Source organism: Cervus canadensis, chromosome 13 (assembly GCF_019320065.1).
Source record: "Cervus canadensis isolate Bull #8, Minnesota chromosome 13, ASM1932006v1, whole genome shotgun sequence".
NCBI lineage: Eukaryota > Metazoa > Chordata > Mammalia > Artiodactyla > Cervidae > Cervus > Cervus canadensis.
In genome coordinates, this window is record NC_057398.1 from 24,284,396 (window position 1) to 24,306,523 (window position 22,128).

Here is a 22,128-nt window from a genome sequence, read left to right on the forward strand (position 1 = left end):
CTAGTTTTGTCACAGTTTCCTTCCAAGGAGCAAGTGTCTTTTAATTTCATGGTTGAAATTAATGGGTAAACTGAGTACCATAGGTAAAGTGAGTGCCCAGACATAGTACCAGTCCTCAAACAACACAGAGACTGATTTTACATGTAGAGATACAAACAGAAGCTTAAGAACCAAAGTGGGAACTCTCGACCAGAACTGTAAAGCTGGTGGCCTTGATCTTAGAAAATTAAGCTAATAAAATTTTCTAATTTTCATCATCACTTTTTCTCTTACAGTTTCTAAGAGTTCAATACAGTACCTGTATTTGATGGATCCAAAATTAACTGAAGAGATGGCTTATTTCTTTGTCTGGCTGAAATATTTCCAAATGAATGGTCTGAAATCTCACTGGAACTTGGACAATCAACAGCAAGGCTGCTTTGCCCCTTCTCCGAATCTCTCAAAATCTCTTCCATGGCTTTTTCCAGTTGTTCATTACCATTAGAAACTATCTACAGACAAAGGAAAACAATTCCTTAAAATCATAATATGGTCCTAGAGCTTAATAAAAATACTGCATTTTTAGAACATATTTAAATTTAAAAATAGTTACTGAATACCAAGAATTAGTTGTACCTAATTTCATGAGATATGACAGAAAATCCTGAGTTTAAAAAAACAAAAAACAATAGAGGACTATTAGTTTTAGAAAAGGATTCCCCAGAAACACCCAAGTAAGTTTCCAACTATATTTGGTCTAAGATCTTACTTACAGAGATTTTTGGGTTTGTTTTTTTTTTTTACCTTTCAGTAACACATTCTAAAAATCAAGTAATCCTAAATTTATGTGTTTTAAAGAGAAAAATGGATAAGTTTAAATAGACAACATATATTGTTAATATCATTTAAAAGGTCATATTTTATGTTATTGTAACATAAATATGTTTCTGATTTCTTTAAAAATTTTGCTAGAGCGGCCAAGAAGTATCAGTAATTTCCTTATATTTGAGTTGGCTGACCTTTTTCTTAAAAGCAAAGTGAGACACACCAAGCATAAGTAAATAAATGCCTTAAGCACATTTATGTCAAAACAGAGTTAAATGAATTTAAATAGCTATTTAAATATAGATATTTCAATAAATTTAAAGGAATTTATTATTTTAATGAAATTATAAAACTATATATCCTCAAAATAATGTAAAATGAGTACTTAATCATCTAATTTTTACAAAATTAGATGTAAAATTTTTTATTAGATTGATATTTTATTAGATGAACATACTAACATACCTTTGTATCATAATTAATACTAAATACAAGTCATAAATAATATACAGCATTTGGGGCTAATTTCTCTCTCCCTATATCTAGAAGGTGGTTATGCAATTCCCATAGCTGTATACCTGGGTTTATTTGGTTTTGTTGGTCATTTATAAATAAGAAAACAGTTTTCATTTGGTCAAAGACCATACATATATCTGTTTGCAAGAATAAAATATATATATCAAATACATACTTGAATTGGTACACAGCTTCAAAGAAAGACTTTTTTGATAACTCAAACGTTAAGCTGCCTAATAAAAACGGAACATAAAAGTGAAAAATAAAAAGGACCACATCTAAATAAAAACTCAATGACTAAAATTACAAAACATATACTTAAAAAATATTCAGACAAGTGTTAATCACACAGATAAATGCTACAAGCTGACTTAAAGCATAAAAATCATAAAGCAAAGTCTCTCAAGTGAAAGGAATACATGACTACATATTTAAATAAGTAATTTTTAAAACCCAGCAGCAAAAAAAAAAAAAAAAAAACCCAGCATCAGTAAGAGAGACAAAAGTATCCAGATAAATTAAACTGATGTAAGATTTAACCATTAAGTCTAACTTGCCAATTATCCTTTCTCTTCTTTTCTCCCTCCTATTTCTTCTTTCTGAATTCTAAAAGATAAACAACCAAAAATAAAAAACTTTAAAAATAACAAACCTAACAATCAGGTCTCTGGATAAATCAAACATTGATTCTATTCTCAAAGTGAGTACTTGAGAAAAAACTTTGGATTGTATACACTTCCTAAAATAAGTTGCACCTAGTTAAAAAGAATAATTTAAAATAATATCATTTGTAGAAAAGGAAAAAATACCTTCAGTTCTGGTTTTTCATCATCTTTTGTAGAAGTATCACCTCCATGCTGAGGAACCAAAACAAATTCTTCACTGTTGAGTGTAGTCACAGAATCCGATGACCCACTAACCTTCTGTAATGAAGCTCTGACCTCCATTTCAGTTCTGCAAGCTTCTCTGTCCACATCCACCTGGTCAAAACCACTAAGATTAAGGAAAAAAAAAAAAAATAGTAAACAAAAACATGAACTACTGAGTACCTGGATCAATATTTTTGGGGCCTTTAAACATGGTTCAGGCAAAGAATTCTGCTGGCTAGATAATCATCTCAAAACTAGGGAGTCTACCTTCTTGGACTGGGCCACATAAGAGAGATGTACCCTGAGTTTCCAGACTAAAAGAACCATATTGTTCCCTGAAAAACAACACAAACCTGCCCATATCTCAACTAAAAGGATTTACTACTATTAGGCGCACTCTATACTTCTCTGAGAAATACTTTTTGTTCTTTTTAATAAGTATGAAAAAAAAAAGAAAAACAAGTAAGAAATAAACGAGAAGTATGTACAAATTAACACACAAACAAAAATACATTCACTGCTGACTTTATAACCAAATCTAAATGTCTGCATAACTTATCTCCTCACACTAATAAGTATTGTACCTTAAAATATTTTTTCTGTGTCACTGAAGTTGACTGATTAATACAGAATTCAACATTCTAAGCCATGTATCTTTTCCTTTCCAGACACAAAACCACTTATCTATAGGAAGCAGAAAGTGGGGAGTGGGAGGGGAGTGGCAAGGGGAGCAAAGCTTTCACATTGCACTCATGCAGCAGTATTCAAATACCGTGTTCTATATTGATCTCAATACTGTTTTCTATATAGATCTCTAGTAGCTCAGCTGGTAAAGAAACCACCTACAGTATAGGAGACCCCGGTTTGATTCCTGAGTCAGGAAGATCCGCTGGAGAAGGGATAGGCTACCCACTCCAGTATTCTTGGGTTTCCCTGGTGGCTCAGCTGGTAAAGAATCCGCCTGCAATGTGGGAGACCTTGGTTTTATCCCTGGGTTGAGAAGATCCCCTGGAGAAGGGAAAGGCTACCCACTCCAACATTCTGGCCTAGAAAAATCTATGGACTGTAAAGTCCATGGAGTCGCAAAGAGTCGGACACAACTGAGCAACTCACTTTCACTTCACACCACAGAAACTCAACATTCTCTGTCACTTCCAGAAATCCAAATATTCACACAACTAAATTTAACTGAATATGTACACTATGTAAGAGTCACTATACTCCACATTTCGGGTTACATGAATGAATAAGGCAAACAAGATGCCTCCTCTCTCCTGGAGCTTACAGCTAGTGAGGAAACAAGCAGGCAAGTAAGGAAGGAAATCCCAAATCATTCAACAGGCTATGAAGAAAACACAACAGCCTAATATAACAAAGAGGAGCTGTAAGGAGTATACAGACGACTTTAAGGAAGGTAGTATTTGAACTGAAACCAGGAAGATTAAAAAAAAAAAAAAGAACCATATGTTAAACAATCTGCTCAGTGACAAAGGGGGTAATATTACAGAGAGGTAGGACAAGTTCAGTTCAGTATAGTTGCTCAGTCGTACCCAACTCTTTCCAACCCCATGGACTGCAGCACGCCAGCCTTCCCCAACCATCACAAACTCCGGGAGTTTACTCAAACTCATGTCCATCAAATCGGTGATGCCTTCACTCTTTCCCAGCATCAGGGTCTTTCCCAATGAGTCAGCTCTTCACATCAGATGGCCAAAGTATTGGAATTTCAGCTTCAACATCAGTCCTTCCAATGAATATTCAGGACTGATTTCCTTGAGGATTGACTGGTATGATCTCCTTGCAGCCCAAAAACTCTCAAGAGTCTTCTACAACACCACAGTTCAAAAGCATCAATTCTTTGGTGCTCGGCTTTCTTCATAGTCCAACTCTCACATCCATACATGACTACTGGAAAAACCATACCCTTGACTAGATGGACCTCTGTGGACAAAGTAATGTCTCTGCTTTTGAATATGCTGTCTAGGTTGGTCATAACTTTCCTTTCAAAAAGTAAGTGTCTTTTAATTTCAGGTTTCAATCACCATCTGCAGTGATTTTGGAGCCCAGAAAATAAAGTCAGCCACTGTTTCCCCATCTATTTGCCAGGAAGAGATGGGACCGGATGCCATGATCTTAGTTTTCTGAATGTTGAGCTTTAAGCCAACTTTTTCACTCTCCTCTTCACTTTCATCAGGAGGCTCTTTAGTTCTTATTCACTTTCTGCTATAAGGGTGGTATCATCTGCATATCTGAGGTTATTGATATTTCTCCCAGCAATCTTGATTCCAGCTTGTGCTTCTTCCAGCCCAGTGTTTCTCATGATGTACTCTGCATAGAAGTTAAATAAGCACAGTGACAATACACAGCTTTCACGGACTCCTTTTCCTATTTGGAACCAGTCTTTTGTTCCATGTCCAGTTCTAACTGTTCCTTCCTGACCTGCACACAGGCTTCTCAAGAGGCAGGTCAGGTGGTCTGGTATTCCCATCTCTTGAAGAATTTTCCACAGTTTATTGTGATCCACACAGTCAAATGCTGTGGTGTAGTCAATATAGCAGATGTTTTTTCTGGAACTCTCTTGCTTTTTCGATGATCCAGCGGATGTTGGCAATTTGATCTCTGGTCCCTCTGCCTTATCTAAAACCAGCTTGAACATCTGGAAGTTCACAGTCATGTACTGTCAAAGCCTGGCTTGGAGAATTTTGAGTATTACTTTCCTAGCATGTGAGATGAGTGTAACTGTGTGATAGTTTGAACATTCTTTGGGATTGCCTTTCTTTGGGATTGGGATGAAAACTGACCTTTTCCAGTCCTGTGGCCACTGCTGAATTTTCCAAATTTGCTGGCATACTGAGTGAAGCGCTTTCACAGTATCATCTCTTAGGATTTGAAACAGCTCAACTGGAATTCCATCACCTCCACTAGCTTTGTTCGCAAAGATGCTTCTTAAGGTCCACTGGACTTCGCATTCCAAGATGTCTGGCTCTAGGTGAGTGATGACATCATCATGTTTATCTGGGTCATTAAGATCTTTTTTTGTATAGTTCTTTTGTGTATTCTTGCCACATCTTCTTAATATCGTCTGCTTCTGTTAGATCCATACTAGTTCTGTCCTTTATTGTGCCTATCTTTGCATGAAACATTCCCTTGGCACCTCTAATTTTCTTGAAGAGATCTCTAGTCTTTCCCATTCTTTTGTTTTCCTCTATTTATTTGCATTGATTGCTGAGGAAGGCTTTCTTATCTCTCCTTGCTATTCTTTGGAATGCTGCATTCAAATGGGTATATCTTTCCTTTTCTCCTCTGCCTTTCACTTCTCTTCTATTCACAGCTATTTGTAAGGCCTCCTCAGACAACCATTTTGCCTTTTTGCATTTCTTTTTCTTGGGGATGGTCTTGATCCCTGCCTCCTGTACAATGACACGGACCTCTGTCTGTAGTTCTTCAGGCACTCTGTCTATCACATCTAATCCTTTGAATCTATTTCTCACTTCCACTGTATAATCATAAGGGATTTGATTTAGGTCATACCTGAATGGTCTAGTGGTTTTCCCTAATTTCTTCAATTTAAGTCTGAATTTGGCAACGAGTTCATGATCTGAGCCACAGTGTGCTCCCAGTCTTGCTTTTGCTCACTGTATAGAGCTTCTCCATCTATGGCTGCAAAGAATAAAATCATTCTGATTTTGGTATTGACCTTCAGGTGATGTCCATGTGTAGAGTCTTCTCTTGTGTTGTTGGAAGAGGGTGTTTGCTATGACTAGTGCATTCTCTTGGCATAACTCTATTAGCCTTTGACATGCTTCATTTTGTACTCCAAAGCCAAATTTGCCTGTTAATCCAGGCATCTCTTGACTTCATAATTTGCATTCCAGTCCCCTATAATAAAAAGAACGTCTTTGGGGGGGTTAGTTCTAGAAGGTCTTGTAGGTCTTCATAGAACCATTCAACTTCAGCTTCTTCAACATTACTGGTCAGGGCACAGACTTGGATTACCATGATATTGAACGGTTTTTGCCTTAGAAACGAACAGAGATCATTCTGTTGCTTTTGAGACTGCATTCAAGTACTGCATTTCGGACTCTTTTGTTGACTATGATGGCTACTCCATTTCTTCTAAGAGATTCTTGCCCACAGTAGTAGATAAAATGTTCATCTGAGTTAAATTCACCCATTCCAGTCCATTTTAGTTCACTGATTCCTAAAATGTCGATGTTCATTCTTGCCATCTCCTGTTTGACCACTTCCAATTTGCCTTGATTCATGGACCTAACACTCCAGGTTCCTATGCAATACTACTCTTTATAGCGTCGGACTTTACTTCCATTACCCGTCACATCACAACTGGGTGTTGTTTTTGCTTTGGCTCCGTCTCTTCATTCTTTCTGGAGTTATTTCTCCACTTTTCTCCAGTAGCATATTGGACACTACCGACCTGAGATGTTCATCTTTCAATGTCCTGTCTTCTTGCCTTTTCATACTGTTCATGGGGTTCTCAAGGCAAGAATATTGAAGTGGTTTGCCGTTCCCTTCTCCAGTGGACCACATTTTGTTTTGTTTTGTTTTTTCCATTTATTTTTATTAGTTGGAAGCTAATTACTTGACAATATTGTAGTGGTTTTTGCCATACATTGACATGAATCAGCCATGGATTTACTGGACCATGTTTTGTGAGAACCCTCCAAGATAACCCGTCCATCTTGGGTGGCCCTACATGGCATGGCTCATAGTTTCACTGAGCTATTCAAGGCTGTGGTCCCTGTGATTAGTTTGGTTAGTTTTCTGTGACTGTGGTTTCTATTCTGTCTGCCTTCTGATGGATAAGGATAAGAGGCTTATGGAAGCTTCCTGATGGGAGAGACAGATTGAGGGGGAAACTGGGTCCTGTTCTGATGGGCCATGCTCAGTAAATCTTTAATCAAATTCTGCTGACGGGCAGTGCTGTGTTCCCTCCCCGTCGTTTGACCTGAGGCCGAACGACGGTGGAGGTAGTGAAGGTAACGGCGGCCTCCTCTGAAAGGTCCCACACAGGCACTGCTGCACTCAGTGCCTCCGACCCTGCAGCAGGCCACCGGCGACCCGCGCCTCTGCTGGAGACTCCTGGACACTCACGGGCGAGTCTAGCTCAGTCTCTGTGGGGTCACTGCTCCTCTCTCCTGGGTCCTGGTGCACACAAGGTTTGTTTGAGCCCTCTCAGCAGACAAGTAGACCAGTGCTGAAGAATGTAGGACATTGTAACCATGGTAAGTCTGACCCATGCCAAAAATTCCCCCAGAAAAGTTCTTTTTCTCTTTCCAATTAGGTTATTTTGTTCACTTCCTCATAAAAAAAAAAGGTTGCAGTATCTCATTTTGCCATTAGGTGACACTAACACCATTACTCTCAGCAAAAAAGGAGAAAAAAAAATTACTTTCCGCTTCAAGTCACAATTGAAAGAATTACTTCCTAACATTACTGAAAAATCAAAGTTTCCAATAATATCAAAACAAAGAATAATTACTGCCATCTCCAAGGCCTAGCTCTCATCTATTTCTGCTACGCATGTAAACATACTTCTTTTTTAAAAACCTTCAAGCACATTCATCTGTCCTCTAAAGGCATATTATGTGTGTGTGCTAAGTCGCTTTAGTTGTGTCCAACTCTTTGCAACCCTATAGACTGTAACCCACTAGGTTCCCTCTGTCCATGGGATTCTCCAGACAAGAACACTTAAGTAGGCTGCCATTTCCAGGTTATCTTCCTGACCCAGGGATCGAACCCATGTCTCTTATGTTTCCTGCATTGGCAGGCAGGGACTTTAACACTAGCACCACCTGGGAAGCCCTTGCATATTATATGTTTCTGAAAATGCAGTATGTACTAGCAGCCAAGTTTTTAACCTTCCGGCTGCCCCATGAAAGCTTTATTGTCAAGACATTACACACTTCAGGTGTTCTTTCTATGGCCAATCCTTCTCCAAAACCTTTTCAGTTGCCACTCTTCTACTTGACATTTAAATGTTGGAAATTCCCCAAATTCTGAGCTTTTTTCTCTGATTCTTTGCCACTCACTCTTATTGCCAAAGATTTAAATAGCATCTATATATTTTGAAAGTCTCCCAAATTTCTATCCCAACCCAAATGTCTCCTCTAAATTCCTGATTTTGAATCCGACTCTTTGATATTTTCATGTGGAATTCTATCAGTATCTTAAAGTGTGACCCAAGTGGAATTCCTAATGTCTCCTCCAAAATTGTTTCTTATTCAGATTTCCCATTTCTGAAGAACACCACCTTCTACTAAGTTGCACAAACAAAACATCTGGTTATGATCCTTGATTCATCTCTGCTTCTTTTTTTTTTTTTTTTCCATCTCTGCTTCTTTATTCCTCTCATTACCAAGTCATGTCAATCTCACTTTCAAAATAAACCCCACATCTATTTCTCCACATCAGTTTTACAAACCTAATCCAAGCCATGATCTCACCTATTATAACAGTCTCCTAACCCATCTCCTCCTTCCAGTCTTCTCCTCCCTAATCTACTAACTGAGCAGCCAAAGAAATCTTTTGGAAAGCTAAGTTGGATTACATTAAAGCTCCAGACTAAAATCTTTTCACTAAAATTCAAATAAAATCCAAACTCCCGGCCATGACTTAAACACCTGACACACCCTTGCATCTGTCACTTTTTCATTACAGCTCTTTAGTCATATAAAGTTCTTTCCCACTTTAGGTCTTAGCACTTATCACCTGCCTTCATATGGCTGACTCCTACAGGGACACCTGCCATTCACAGACTCAACAAATATTTAATGAGTCCCTACTACATGACAGAAATTGTAATGGGAACTAGAGACTAAATAGATAGTGAGATGAATGTAGGGCCAATTTTCTTAGACCTAACATTCTTACTGATGTGTTAAATAATACAGAAGAAAGTAAATTAGGATCATATATTGGAATAAGCACTGGAAAAGATGCTGAGAAGGTAGGAGGCAATATGGATCCAATCGACATTTGGATTTAATAATGATGAGCAAATCACGGAAGGAACTAGAGAGAAAGAACTTCATGTAGAAGAAACAGCAAATACTGGGTTGGACAAGAAGTTTGTTCGGATTTTTCCACATGATATTTCGAACAATCTTCTTGGCCAATCCAATCAAAAACCACGATGTAAGAGAAGGCTGGTTCAGTTTCCAGTGGGGTCACTGCTCCTTTCTCCTGGGTCCTGGTGAGCACAAGGTTTTGTCTGTGCCCTCTGGGAGTCTGTGTCCCCCAGACTCAACTGGACTCATCTCACAGGAGTAGTAGCAAAGTAATGCCGCAAATTCTCCAAGCTAGGCTTCAACAGTACATGGACCAAGAACTTCCAGATGTTCAAACTGGATTTAGAAAAGGCATAGGAACCAGAGATCAAATTGCCAACATCTGTTAGATCATAGAAAAAGCAAGAAAGTTCCAGAAAAACATCTACTTCTGCTTTACTGACTACATCAAAGTGTAGTGGATTGTAGTGTGTGGATTACAACAAACTGTGGGAAATTCTTCAAAAGATGGGAATACCAGATCACCTGACCTGACTCTTGAGAAATCTGTATGCAGGTCAAAAAGCAACAGTTAGAATTGGACATGGAACAATAGACTGGTTCCAAACTGCGAAAGGAGTACGTCAAGGCTGTATATTGTCAACCTGCTTATTTAACTTATATGCAGAGTACATCATGAGAAACGCTGGGCTGGATGAAACACAAGCTGGAATCAAGACTGCAGGGAGAAATATCAATAACCTCAGATATGCAGATGACACCACCCTTATGGAAAAAGCAAAGAGGAACTAAAGAGCCTCTTGATTAAGGTGAAAGAGGACAGTGAAAAAGCTGGCTTAAAACTCAACATTCAGAAAACTAAGATCATGGCATCTGGTCCCATCATTTCATGGCAAATAGATGGGGAAACAACGGAAAGAGTGAGAGACTTGATTTTCTTGGGCTCGAAAATCACTGCAGATGGTGACTGTAGCCATGAAATGTTTATAAAAGACACTTGCTCCTTGGGAGAAAAGCTATGACAAACCTAGACAGCATATTAAAAAGCAGAGGCATTACTTTGCCAACAAAGGTCCATCTAGTCAAAGCTATGGTTTTTCTAGTAGTCACGTATGATGTAAGAGTTGGACCATAAAGAAGGCTGATCAGTGAAAAATTGATGCCTTTGAACTGTGGTGCTGGAGAAGACTTTTGAGAGTCCTTGGACTTCAAGGAGATCAAATCGGTCAATCCTAAAGGAAATCAACCCTGAATATTCATTGGAAGGACTGATGCTGAAGCTGAAGCTCCACTACTTTGGCCACCTGATGTGAAGAACAGACTCACTGGGAAAGACCCTGATGCTGGGAAAGATTGAAAGCAGGAGGAGAAGGGGATGACATAGGATGGGATGGCTGGATGGCATCACCGACTCAACGGACATGAGTTTGAGCAAGCTCTGGGAGTTGGTGATGGACAGGGAAGCCTGGGCATGCTGCAGTGTATGGGGTCACAAAGAGTCAGAGACGACTAAACGACTGAACTGAACTGAGAGAGAGAGAAGTTGCTCACTCATATCTGATCCCATGGACTATAGCCTACCAGGCTCCTCCATCCATGGGATTTTTCAGTACTGGAGTGGGTTGTCACTTAAGAGAAGGCTTACTGAAAAACAGAAAGGAGGCCATGATAGCTTCAAAATAATGAGTATAGGTAAGAAGACATTTGTCCCTCAGTATCCATGGAGAATTGATTCTTGGACCCACCACAGACACCAGAATCCACAGATGCTCAAGTATCATAATTGACATTACATATCCTCGATTTGTCATCTGCTTCAACCAATCAGATTGTGTAGTATTGTAGTATTTATTGAAAAAAATCTATGTATGTGCAGACTCAGACAGTTCAAACCCATGTTGTTCAAAGGTCAACTATATTTCATATGAAATGAAATATAGATAGAAAGGCAGAGAGCCTGAGGTCACCCCTGACACTCAATTCAGTTCAGTTCAGTCGCTCAGTCGTGTCCAACTCTTTGCAACCCCATGAACCACAGCACGCCAGGCCTCCTGTCTATCACCAACTCCCGGAGTCCACCCAAACTCACGTCCATTGAGTTGGTGGTGCCATCCATCCACCTCATCCTCTGTCATCCACTTCTCCTCCCACCCTCAATCTTTCCCAGCATCAGGGTCTTTTCAAATGAGTCAGCTCTTTGCATCAGGTGGCCAAAGTATTGGAGTTTCAGCTTCAACATCAGTCCTTCCAATGAACACCCAGGATTGATCTCCTTTAAGATGGACTGGTTGGATCTCCTTGCAGTCCAAGGGACTCTCAGGAGTCTTCTCCAACACCACAGTTCAAAAGCATCAATCTTCTGCACTCAGCTTTCTTTATAGTCCAACTCTCACATCCATACATGACTACTGGAAAAACCATAGCCTTGACTAGACGGACCTTGGTGGACAAAGTAATGTCCCTGCTTTTGAATATGCTGTCTAGGTTGGTCATAACTTTCCTTCCAAGGAGTAAGCATCTTTTAATTTCACAGCTGCAATCATCATCTGCAGTGATTTTGGAGCCCAGAAAAATAAAATCAGCCACTGTTTCCACTATTTGCCCACCTATTTGCCATGAAGTGATGGGACCGGATGCCATGATCTTAGTTTTCTGAATGTTGAGCTTTAAGTCAACTTTTTCACTCTCCTCTTCACTTTCATCAAGAGGCTCTTTAGTTCCTCTTTGCTTTTTCCATAAGGGTGGTGTCATCTGCATATATGAGGTTATTGATATTTCTCCCTGCAGTCTTGATTCCAGTTTGTGCTTCCTCCAGCCCAGCATTTCTCATGATGTACTCTACATAGAAGTTAAATAAGCAGGGTAACAATATACAGCCTTGATGTACTCCTTTTCCTATTTGGAACCAGTCTGTTGTTCCATGTCCAGTTCTAACTGTTGTTTCCTGACCTCCATACAGGTTTATCAAGAGGCAGGTCAGGTGGTCTGGTATTCCCATCTCTTTAATAATTTTCCACAGTTTATTGTGATCCACAAAGTCAAAGGCTTTGGCATAATCAATAAAGCAGAAATAGATGTTTTTCTGGAACTCTTGCTTTTTTGATGATCCAGCAGATGTTGGCAATTTGATCTCTGGTTCTTCTGCCTTATCTAAAACCAGCTTGAACATCTGGAAGTTCTTGGTTCACGTATTGCTGCAGCCTCACTTGGAGAATTTTGAGCATTACTTTGCTAGCGTGTGAGATGAGTGCAATTGTGTGGCAGTTTGAGCATTCTTTGGCATTGCCTTTCTTTGGGATCGGAATGAAAACTGACCTTTTCCAGTCCTGTGGCCACTGTTGAGTTTTCCAAATTTGCTGGCATATTGAGTGCAGCACTTTCACAGCATCCTCTTTTAGGATTTGAAATAGCTCAACTGGAATTCCATCACCTCCACTAGCTTTGTTCGTAGTGATGCTTCCTAAGGCCCACCTGACTTCCCATTCCAGGATGTCTGGCTCTAGGTGAGTGATCACACCATCGTGATTATCTGGGTCGTGAAGATCTTTTTTGTACAGTTCTTCTGTGTATTCGTACCACCTCTTCTTGATATCTTCTGCTTCTGTTAGGTCCATACAAATTCTGTTCTTTATTGTGCCCATCTTTGCATGAAATATTCCCTTGCTATATCTAATTTTCTTGACAAGATCTCTAGTCTTTCCCATTCTTTTGTTTTCCTCTATTTCTTTGCATTGATCACTGAGAAATGCTCCATTTAAATCTCCTTGCTATTCTTTGGAACTCTGCATTCAAATGGGTATTACCTTTCCTTTTCTCCTTTGCTTTTCGCTTCTCTTCTTTTCACAGATACTTGTAAGGCCTCCTCAGACAACCATTTTGCCTTTTTGCATTTCTTTTTCTTGGGGATGGTCTTGATCCCTGTATCCTGTACAATGTCAGGAACCTCCGTCCATAGTTCATCAGGCACTCTATCAGATCTAGTCCCTTAAATCTATTTCTCACTTCCACTGTACAACCATAAGGGATTTGATTTAGGTCATACCTGAATGGTCTAGTGGTTGACAGTTAAACTAACAGTTAATTCTGAATTAGCATGTAACTCAATACTAATGTGCATTGTGGTAGCTTATTCAAATGAGATGTCCATTTTTAATAGAGGTTTTCTTTATCCCAAGAGAATGTCAGATATTCTGCCATGCTAACAAGGAAACTAATAGTTTACCATACGTAATTTTGTGACCTCTTCCAAAGACACCCTGCACCTCTCATTCTACTCAAAATTAAGACAGCTTTTAATACAATCATAACAACCCTGCCTTGAAGAGCCTTAAAGATACTCTTAGAAGTTTGCTGAGTACTACTACTATCTTAATAGTGAAGGTATTACTAGTACCTTCACTACTAAAGCAGGGTGAAGGAGGAAAATTAAAAAATGGCTTAAAGCTCATTATTAAAACAACTAAGATCATGGCATCCAGTCCCATCACTTCATGGCAAATAGAAAGGGAAAAAGTGGAAGCAGTGACAGATTTCCTCTTCTGAAGACTCTAAAATGGCAGATGGCGACTGCAGGCATGAAATTAGAAGATGACTGCTTCATGGCAGGAAAGCTATGACAAACCTAGACAGGGTGTTAAAAGACATCACTTTGCCGAAAAAGGCCTGTAGAGTCAAGGCTATGGTCTTTCCAGTAGTCATGTACATATGTGAAAGCTGGACCATAAAGAAGGCAGAATGCCAAAGAACTGATACTTTCAAACTGTGGTGACTCTTGAGAGTCCCTTGGAGTGCAAGGAGATCAAACCAGTCAATCTTAAGGGAACTCAATGCTGAAGATACACTGGAAGGACTGATGCTGAAGCTGAAGCTCCAATACTTTGGCCACCTGATGCAAACAGCCAATTTATTGGAAAAGACCCTGATTCTGGAAAAGACTGAAGGCAGAAGAAGAGGGTGACAGAGGATGAGATGGTTGGATGGCGTCACTGGTTCAATGGACATGAACTTGGGCAAACTCCAAGAGAGGGTGCAGGACAGGGAAGCCTGGCATGCTACAGTCCACAAGGTTGCAAAGAGTCAGACACAACTTGGTGACTGAACAACAACTAATACCTTACAGGACTGAAGACGGCTTTGAACCTCAATATAGAGACAACATGCTTATCAAATTTACACACAAACACAATGAAAGTCAATATTTTAAAGTGCAAAGAATGAAAAGTCAATACTTAAAATATTTCCACCGGCAAGCAATAAGATTTAAAGAGGGAAAGTATAGTCTTTTCAATAAAAAGTGTTGGGAAAATTAGATATCAACATGCAAAAGAATGATGTGGACGCCAACCTCATACCATACACAAAACTCAATTCAAAATGGATTATAGACCTAAATATAAGAACTAAAACTATAAAACTCTTAGCATAAAACAAAGGAGTAAATCGTCATGTCCTTGGATTAAAGATGGTTTCTGATACGACAGTAAAAGCACAAGTGGCTAAAGCAAAAAGAGTTCAACAGTTAAAAGAAAAACAGTTAGATACATTGAAATTTAAAATGCACTGAAAATGACACCATGAAAAAGTAAAATCCACAGGATGAGAATATATTTACAATAGTTGATTATCCAGATTAAATGAGGAACTCTTACAAGTTAATAATAAAAAGACAAATAATTAAACTTCTGTTACCAGCTAAAGAGCGTGAACATTATCACTTTCTTCCCTATAAGAAGAAAAGGTTGGACAAACCGAAAAGCAATAGTTTTCTTGGATCCATCAGAGAACTGAGGTCACAGGACAAACTGCCATTTCAAATCTGGGGCAAGAGAAAGACAGCAACTAAGAGCTGCTGGGGCCATAAACTGGGAGGAACACTTAAATGTTAATTGTGACAAGCTTCTGGAAGCTAAGTATGGGATTTGAGTGTGGGAGCGGACAGTGGGTTGCGAAAGGGTGGGTTCAAGTTTTTTCATATTTAGTTGGTACTTAATAATAAGTAATAATAAAGAAATTTCTAATGTTCAAAAAAGAAGAAAATGCTGAAATAACTACATTGATTTTAGACAAGGCCGACTTCAGAACTAGAAGGATTATCAGAAATAACGAGGGGTATTATAAAATAATAAGAGGGTCAATTCTCTGAGAAAATATAACAATCTGAATTGAGTATGCATCAACTTGAGGTAAAAACTGGCAGAACTTGAAAGGAGAAACAGAAAAATCCACTATTATAGTTGGAAATTTCAACACCTCTATCTGAAACTGACAGATCAAGCAGACAGAAAATTAATCAAGACATACATGACCTAAATAGCACTATTAGTCAGCCTGATCCAATTGATGTTTATAAAATACTAATCTAACAAGAGAAGAATGTACATTTCTTACATTACAGAGAACATTCACCAAGGGAGACCATATTCTGGACCATAAAACACTCCTTGGTAAATTTTTAAAAATTAAAACTATACAAATATTATCAAAGTCATAATAGAATTAAACTAGAAATCAAGAACAGATAGCCCGGAAATTCCCAAATATTTGGAAATTAAATAACATACGCCTAAGTAACCATGAGTCAAAGACGAAACAAGGAAAGATTTTAAATACTTTTAACTAAAGAAAAACGAAAATATAACACATTAAAAGTTGTGGGATATAGTGAAAGCAGTACTTAGAAATTTGTTGCACTGAATGCATACATCTATGAAAGACAAAACATCTAAAATCTAAAAAAACATCTAAAAACTTACACTTCCTTAGAAACCTTAGTAAACTAAAAAAAAAAAAAAAGAGGGAGAGCATATAAAAAATAATAAACAGAAATCAATGAAATTGAAATAGAAAAGCAATACAGAAACATTTAAAAATAAAAAAATGGTTCTTTAAAAAGATAAATAATATAGATAAAATTGATAAAAGGTCTAGCCAGGCTAAACAAGAAAAAGAGAATACACAAACTAGCAATATCAAAAATGAAAGAAGGTCATCACTACCAATCCCCTGGATATCAACAGGATAATAAACAAATATTACAAACAATTCTATGCCCACAAATTTGGTAACTTAGATGAAATGGACCAGTTCCTTGAAAGATATAAAAGTACCAAACTTCACACCAGGAAAAATAGAAAACCTGAACAGCTCTATATCTTTAAATAAATTTAACCAAAAATAATTAATAAGCTTCCAAAAGAGAAAGCACTGGACATAGATGGCTTCACTGGCAATTCCAAAGATTTAAGGAAGAAACAATATCAATTCTCCATAATCTCTTACAGAAAATAGGAGAGGAAATACCTTCTTACTTATTCTATGAGGCCAGAATTGACCTAATATTAAAAACTAACACCAGAGTACAAGACAAGAAAACTATAGGTAAAATATTATAAAATCATACTCAACAATGTTTAAAAAGAATTATACCTTAGGTATGCAAGACTGGCTCAAAAATTATCAATGTATTCAAACATCAATAAGCAAAAGTAAAATCACTATCATGTCAATTGATGCAACATCCATTCATTATAAAAACTCTCAGTGAACCTGCGATTGATGGAACTGCCTCAACTTGATAAAGAGTATCTGCAAAAAAAAAAAAGAAAACACCACCCCTACAGCTAACACCATACTTAACTGTGAGAGACAGAAGAGACTGGACACTTTCCTTTAAGACTGGGAACCATGTAATGATATCCCCTCTCTCTCACCTCTGATTAACATTAAGAAATAAAACTGTCTTTATTCACAAATTACATAACATCATAAGAAATAAAAGCTATGAAGATTAAAAAGGAAGAAATAAAACTGTCTTTATTCACAGATTACAGAATTATCTATGCAGAAAATCCCAAAAATCTATCCAAATTGAATGAGTACAGAAAAGTCACAGGATACAAGAGCAATATACAAAAGTCAATCTCTTCCCTACATACAAACAATAAAGAATTTGAATTTTTCATTTTTTAAAAAGCAATACCATTTACAGTAACACCAAACAAATGAAATAATTATGTAAAAAACCTATAAAAATACCTGTAGGATCTGTTCATAAGTAGAAACCTACAAAACACTAATGAAAGAAATTAAGGACAATCTAAAAGATGAAAAGATACTCAATGTTCATAGATCAGAAAACTCAGTATTGCTAAGATGTTGATTCTTTCCTATTTAAATACTTAGATTCAAAAAATAACTTGTTAACACTGAATAAACATATTTAGCACTCACCTGTCGACACAAGGACAGGGGACCAGGACAGGGGACCGTATCTATTTTTATTTTATTCACCAACACATCCCCAGCACAGTACCTATACATACTATGGACTCAAAATATCTGTTTAACAAACAAGTCAATTATTTTGGATATAGCAGGCTGGACTCATGCATCAGATAGGAAGTTGTAATGAATGGATTCTAAGGTCACTTTAAATCTTAAGATTCTCATTCTACATAAAGTGCAGAATTCCATTTCAACAAGTCAATTCAAAATATAACCTACTAAGTCTACTATTATGCAGCAGAATAAACACTAAGCAAAATGTTACTTTTTCTTTATATATGGTTATTTGCTATCACATCAAATCAAAAGAAATAGCAGCTGGAAATTTTTCAGTCTTTTAAATAACATGGACCTTCACTGTTCTATGAACTCAAGACTAATACATCCATTTCAACTCAGCATGTAAAACAGAGCAATGCACAAAAGCAAAGCTGCCTTTAAAATGTATTTTGTTGAAAGTCTGGCCTATTATAACCCCAAAATTATAATGCAAAACCTGACAAAGGATTTCTATATCTCTTCAGGCACAGAAGAAGAAAAAAAAAAAAAAACACCAACACTGGAACTATAGTCTAGGCATAAACATTTTTATTTTCATTTTTAGGGCATTTTAATGGTATATGAGAACAAGAAAACCAAGCAGTGCTACAGAAAGTTTAATGTTTCTTCTATCCATCTTCTTCTCCTCTGCTCTAAGCCCAAATATGTTCTATAAACTGACTGACTTAAACCACTTAAACACGCATTTCCCCCAAACCTATGGTAATTCTGAGCTTCCCAGGTGGCACTAGTGGTAAAGAACCTGCCTGCCAATGTGGGAGATAGAAGAGACACAAGTTCGATCCCTGGGCTGGGAAGATGCCCTGGAAGAGGAACCCATGCCAGTCTTCTTGCCTGGAGAGTCCCACGGACGGAGGACTCTGGTGGGCTCCAGTCAACGTGGTCACAAAGACTTGGACACAACTGAGCATCAGAGCACAGAGTAATTCCAGAAATTCTATCAAGTGAAATAGCTTTTCTTACTTTAATACCATATGCTGCTGCTGCTGCTGCTAAGTCACATCAGTTGTGTCCAACTCTGTGTGACCCCACAGACCATATAATTTTGTCAAATGAGCAATATATCTATATTAACACCTCACTTGGAGACCTAAAACTACAATTTTCACATGTACAAGAAACAGTACATCATTCAGCAAAGCCTAACTGGAAGCTATCTTCTTCCCAAAATAACCAAACACATTCAGAACTACAAAATCGTGGTGTGGTACACATGGCCCAATTTCTTTCTGTGCCAAATGTGGTTGTTAGCCTACTTCTTCTTGCTTTAAGATTGAGGGCTTGTACCTATTCATTTTCAAGTGATGCTTGAACTAAAATAGGAAACTGAAAATATGAGTGTGAGTCAAAACTGGTAAGCTGGGAGATAACCAGACATGAAAATCAGAATGACTATAGTAGATCCATTATAACAGTGGAAACAGGAAATATTCTTAACTTACAGAAAGAAAACAGACATGAATAATTTAAAACATCATTTACCAACCATAATTCCTCTGTGCTTTGAAGAATTAAGTTAGTCCTAGAAAAAACCACCATGACCTCTGTTTACTAACCAGTCCATCTGCTATTCTAGTTATCCAGGCAAGGGCCACACCAATAGTGTATGTATGTGTGTCCCTGCCTCTGATTCAAGGACAGAAGGACCTTATTAATTCACATTACTGTAGAGGATACCTATTTCTATTTGTCCAGCAATACTCTCCAAATCTTTTTTTCTGAAAACAAGCTTTCCCTCTACTCAAATCACATGGATTTTATAGAAACCTCAACCTTGTGGCCAAACAGATATAAAGGTGAACACTGAATCCAAACTAGACCAGTTAACCCATATCCCTTCCTATAAATGGAGAAGGAAATGGCACCCACTCCAGTAATCTTGCCTGGAAAATCCCATGGACAGAGGAACCTAGTGGGCTACAGTGCATGAGGTCGCAGAGAATCAGACACAACTGAGAGACTTAACACTTCGTATAAATTCTTTTTGAATAAGCATGCTTAAATTGTGATTCTGTCACATGGTGTCTAATAAAGTACTAACATAATTATATGCTAGCAATAAGATGTACAAGATATATTTTAATAGGCTGAAGATGGCCATATGGTTTCATATAGTAATATTTGTGGGAAAAGAAATATAGGTGAAGAAGAGAATCTGAAAAGCTGACAATAATTCCCAGATAAATGGTACAGTGAGAGAAATGAAAGAAAGGAAAAAAGTAGATAAAACACCTATTTGAAATAATTGCAGGAAAGAAAGATAATACAAGTACTTATAGTCAAAGCATGATTTAAAAGGCAATAGAAGAATGTTCTGTAACCAAAATAGGAAGCCATCAAAATAAGACAAAGAGGAATTTTAAATGGTTGGCACATTACGATTACTGCTATATATTTAATATTCCTATGTCATAAAAACAGACTGCAATAGAGGAAAAAAATTTTAACCTAAGAATTTATATTAGGGAGGTGAGATGTGTGGAGTGATTGAAGTAGATCAGATTACTGTTACCAACTTTTTACTTCCTCCCTGTTACAGAACTGTGCATTTATGCCCCTTGCCGTGTTGATTTTTCAACATCCTCAATTGGAGTAAGTGAAGCAAAATACTTCCCTGCCCAAGTAAGTTTGGGCTTAGCCATGTAATTTGCTTTGGTCAATGAATATCAATAAACAAAACCTGAACAGAGACTTTCAGGTACTTGAGTTTTTTGACTTGGTTTCCTGAATTTCTGTCATTTATCATAAGGAGAATATGTACCAGGAAACTAGTGAACCCAAAACGCAACGTGAAAAGACCTGAATCCAATCTACAGCCTGAAGAGTCTCCCTCACAGACTTACAGAACATGCATTAAAAGCTAAATGTCATAAGCCAAACACTCCAGCATTGTTACACAGCATTACCAGAGTAATAGCTAATTCATAAACCTACTATATTTAAATTCCTTCAGCATTATACTATCTTCAAATAAAAATCAGCTAAAGCTATCATTTGCAACTAATAAGTTAATTTCCAAGATGAGATTGGTATACTTCTTAAACTATTGCCTAAAAAAATCTAGTGGTCTCTATAATTTTCATTTATATTCCACTGAATTAAAATGCACATCAATAATCTATCCTTCTAATACTAACATTCAATCTTAAGTATACTCAGTTGCATAAAGCTTTGACCCATGCATTATACTGCAGTTTAGAAAAGCCTACTCAGCAATATCTCCTAGGCAATAATACAAATGAAAAATATCCTGAAAACAAATACAATAAAAAATTCTAATGAAGACTGACTTTAACTCTAGATTTTCCTCTTGGTTTTTCCACCACAACTATATATGCAATCTATTCAAGAATAAAGTTGATGAAGTTATATGCACTATACAGTCACTTTTTGCCTGGAAAAACAAGGATTGTCAGCTAAGCAATTCGGTCAGTATTCCAGAAACTTGGCTTAAGACCAATAGCCAGCTTTATGCCCAGAAGGTACAGGCATATGGTCAAGAGGAAAAAATTCATCACATGACAGACTACACTAGGGAGTCCACCTAACTATAGTCCTCTTCCTCCGCTGGTCTAATAAAACCATCTAATACTTCGTATGTTCTATGCTGCTGCACAAAAGTACAAAACAGTCAACAACCTTGAGTTCCTTCTGGCCCACTGTGTTCATGGGAAAGGCATCTATCTCATTTCTGTGAACATGATGGTTTATCTGAAAAATAAGAGGTTTGACTAACTGACCTCGCTCTAAAAAATGTACACATCATTTATTTTCCAAATATATCTGTAGATGAAGACGAAACAGAATACAGATGAAAAGGTTGAGGCACAGAGAAATTAAGTAACTTCTCTAAAAAGTTACAGAGTCAGAAGTAGAATTTAGAAATCCTCTGTTAAGAAATCTATTTACTAGCAAACTATCTTTCCAAGAGTTGGAAACTATTTCACTACTGTAACCCAAAGTTGGGTCCAGCTGCTCGTCACACAAAAGTCAATGAAGAGGTGAGGCTGGAGGAAAGAAAAGTCTGCTTTATCTTGGATGGCAGCAAATGAGAAGGGGGCGGGGGACTCTGTCCAAAGACTGACTCCCCCCTTCACTGACAATCAGTAGGTTAGAGCTTTTATAGGCTGAGGGAGGGGGCTACATCCAGAAACAGCACAGTCAGTTCTGACACGCGTCTTGAAATTGGTCTTCAGTGGACTGACCAGCATCATCTTGATTGTTTTAAGTACGGATAATCTTCAGTTCCAGTGTTGGTTTGTTTCCATTTCTTGAAGCCAGTTCTCGAAATTGCGGCAGTTTATGTCATGGCTGCAGTCTGGTCATCACGTAGTTAACTTCTTCCACCTGGTGGGGGTTTCAGTATCTACAAGACAGCTCCTAGGATATGGCTCAGGCTATTATCTATAGCCCTAAGGAGACTAAAGAGAAGAGAACTAAAGGAACTAGAGAAGAAACTAAAGGTCCTTAACTATGCTTAGTGATTATTATTATTTGGTCTCCTTTGTTTGCTTTCCTTTTTTTCTGCATGTTCTCACTTCTTTGCTTAAACTTACTCTTTGGCTAAA

At 37.7% G+C, this 22,128-nt stretch overlaps 1 protein-coding gene across 7 annotated transcripts in view; it reads right to left on the reverse strand.

The window, feature by feature from the left end:
- The window catches only part of RABGAP1L (RAB GTPase activating protein 1 like), a 669,536-nt gene that overhangs the window by 594,330 nt on the left and 53,078 nt on the right, over positions 1 to 22,128 (reverse strand). For all 7 annotated transcript variants that reach the window (XM_043484703.1, XM_043484704.1, XM_043484705.1 and 4 more), the window contains 2 exons: positions 2,130 to 2,313; positions 299 to 491 (listed from right to left, as the gene is read on the reverse strand). In XM_043484703.1, coding sequence (XP_043340638.1) covers positions 299 to 491; positions 2,130 to 2,267 — 331 coding nt within the window. In that variant the 5' untranslated portion in view covers positions 2,268 to 2,313. The remainder of the gene's footprint in view (positions 1 to 298; positions 492 to 2,129; positions 2,314 to 22,128) is intronic.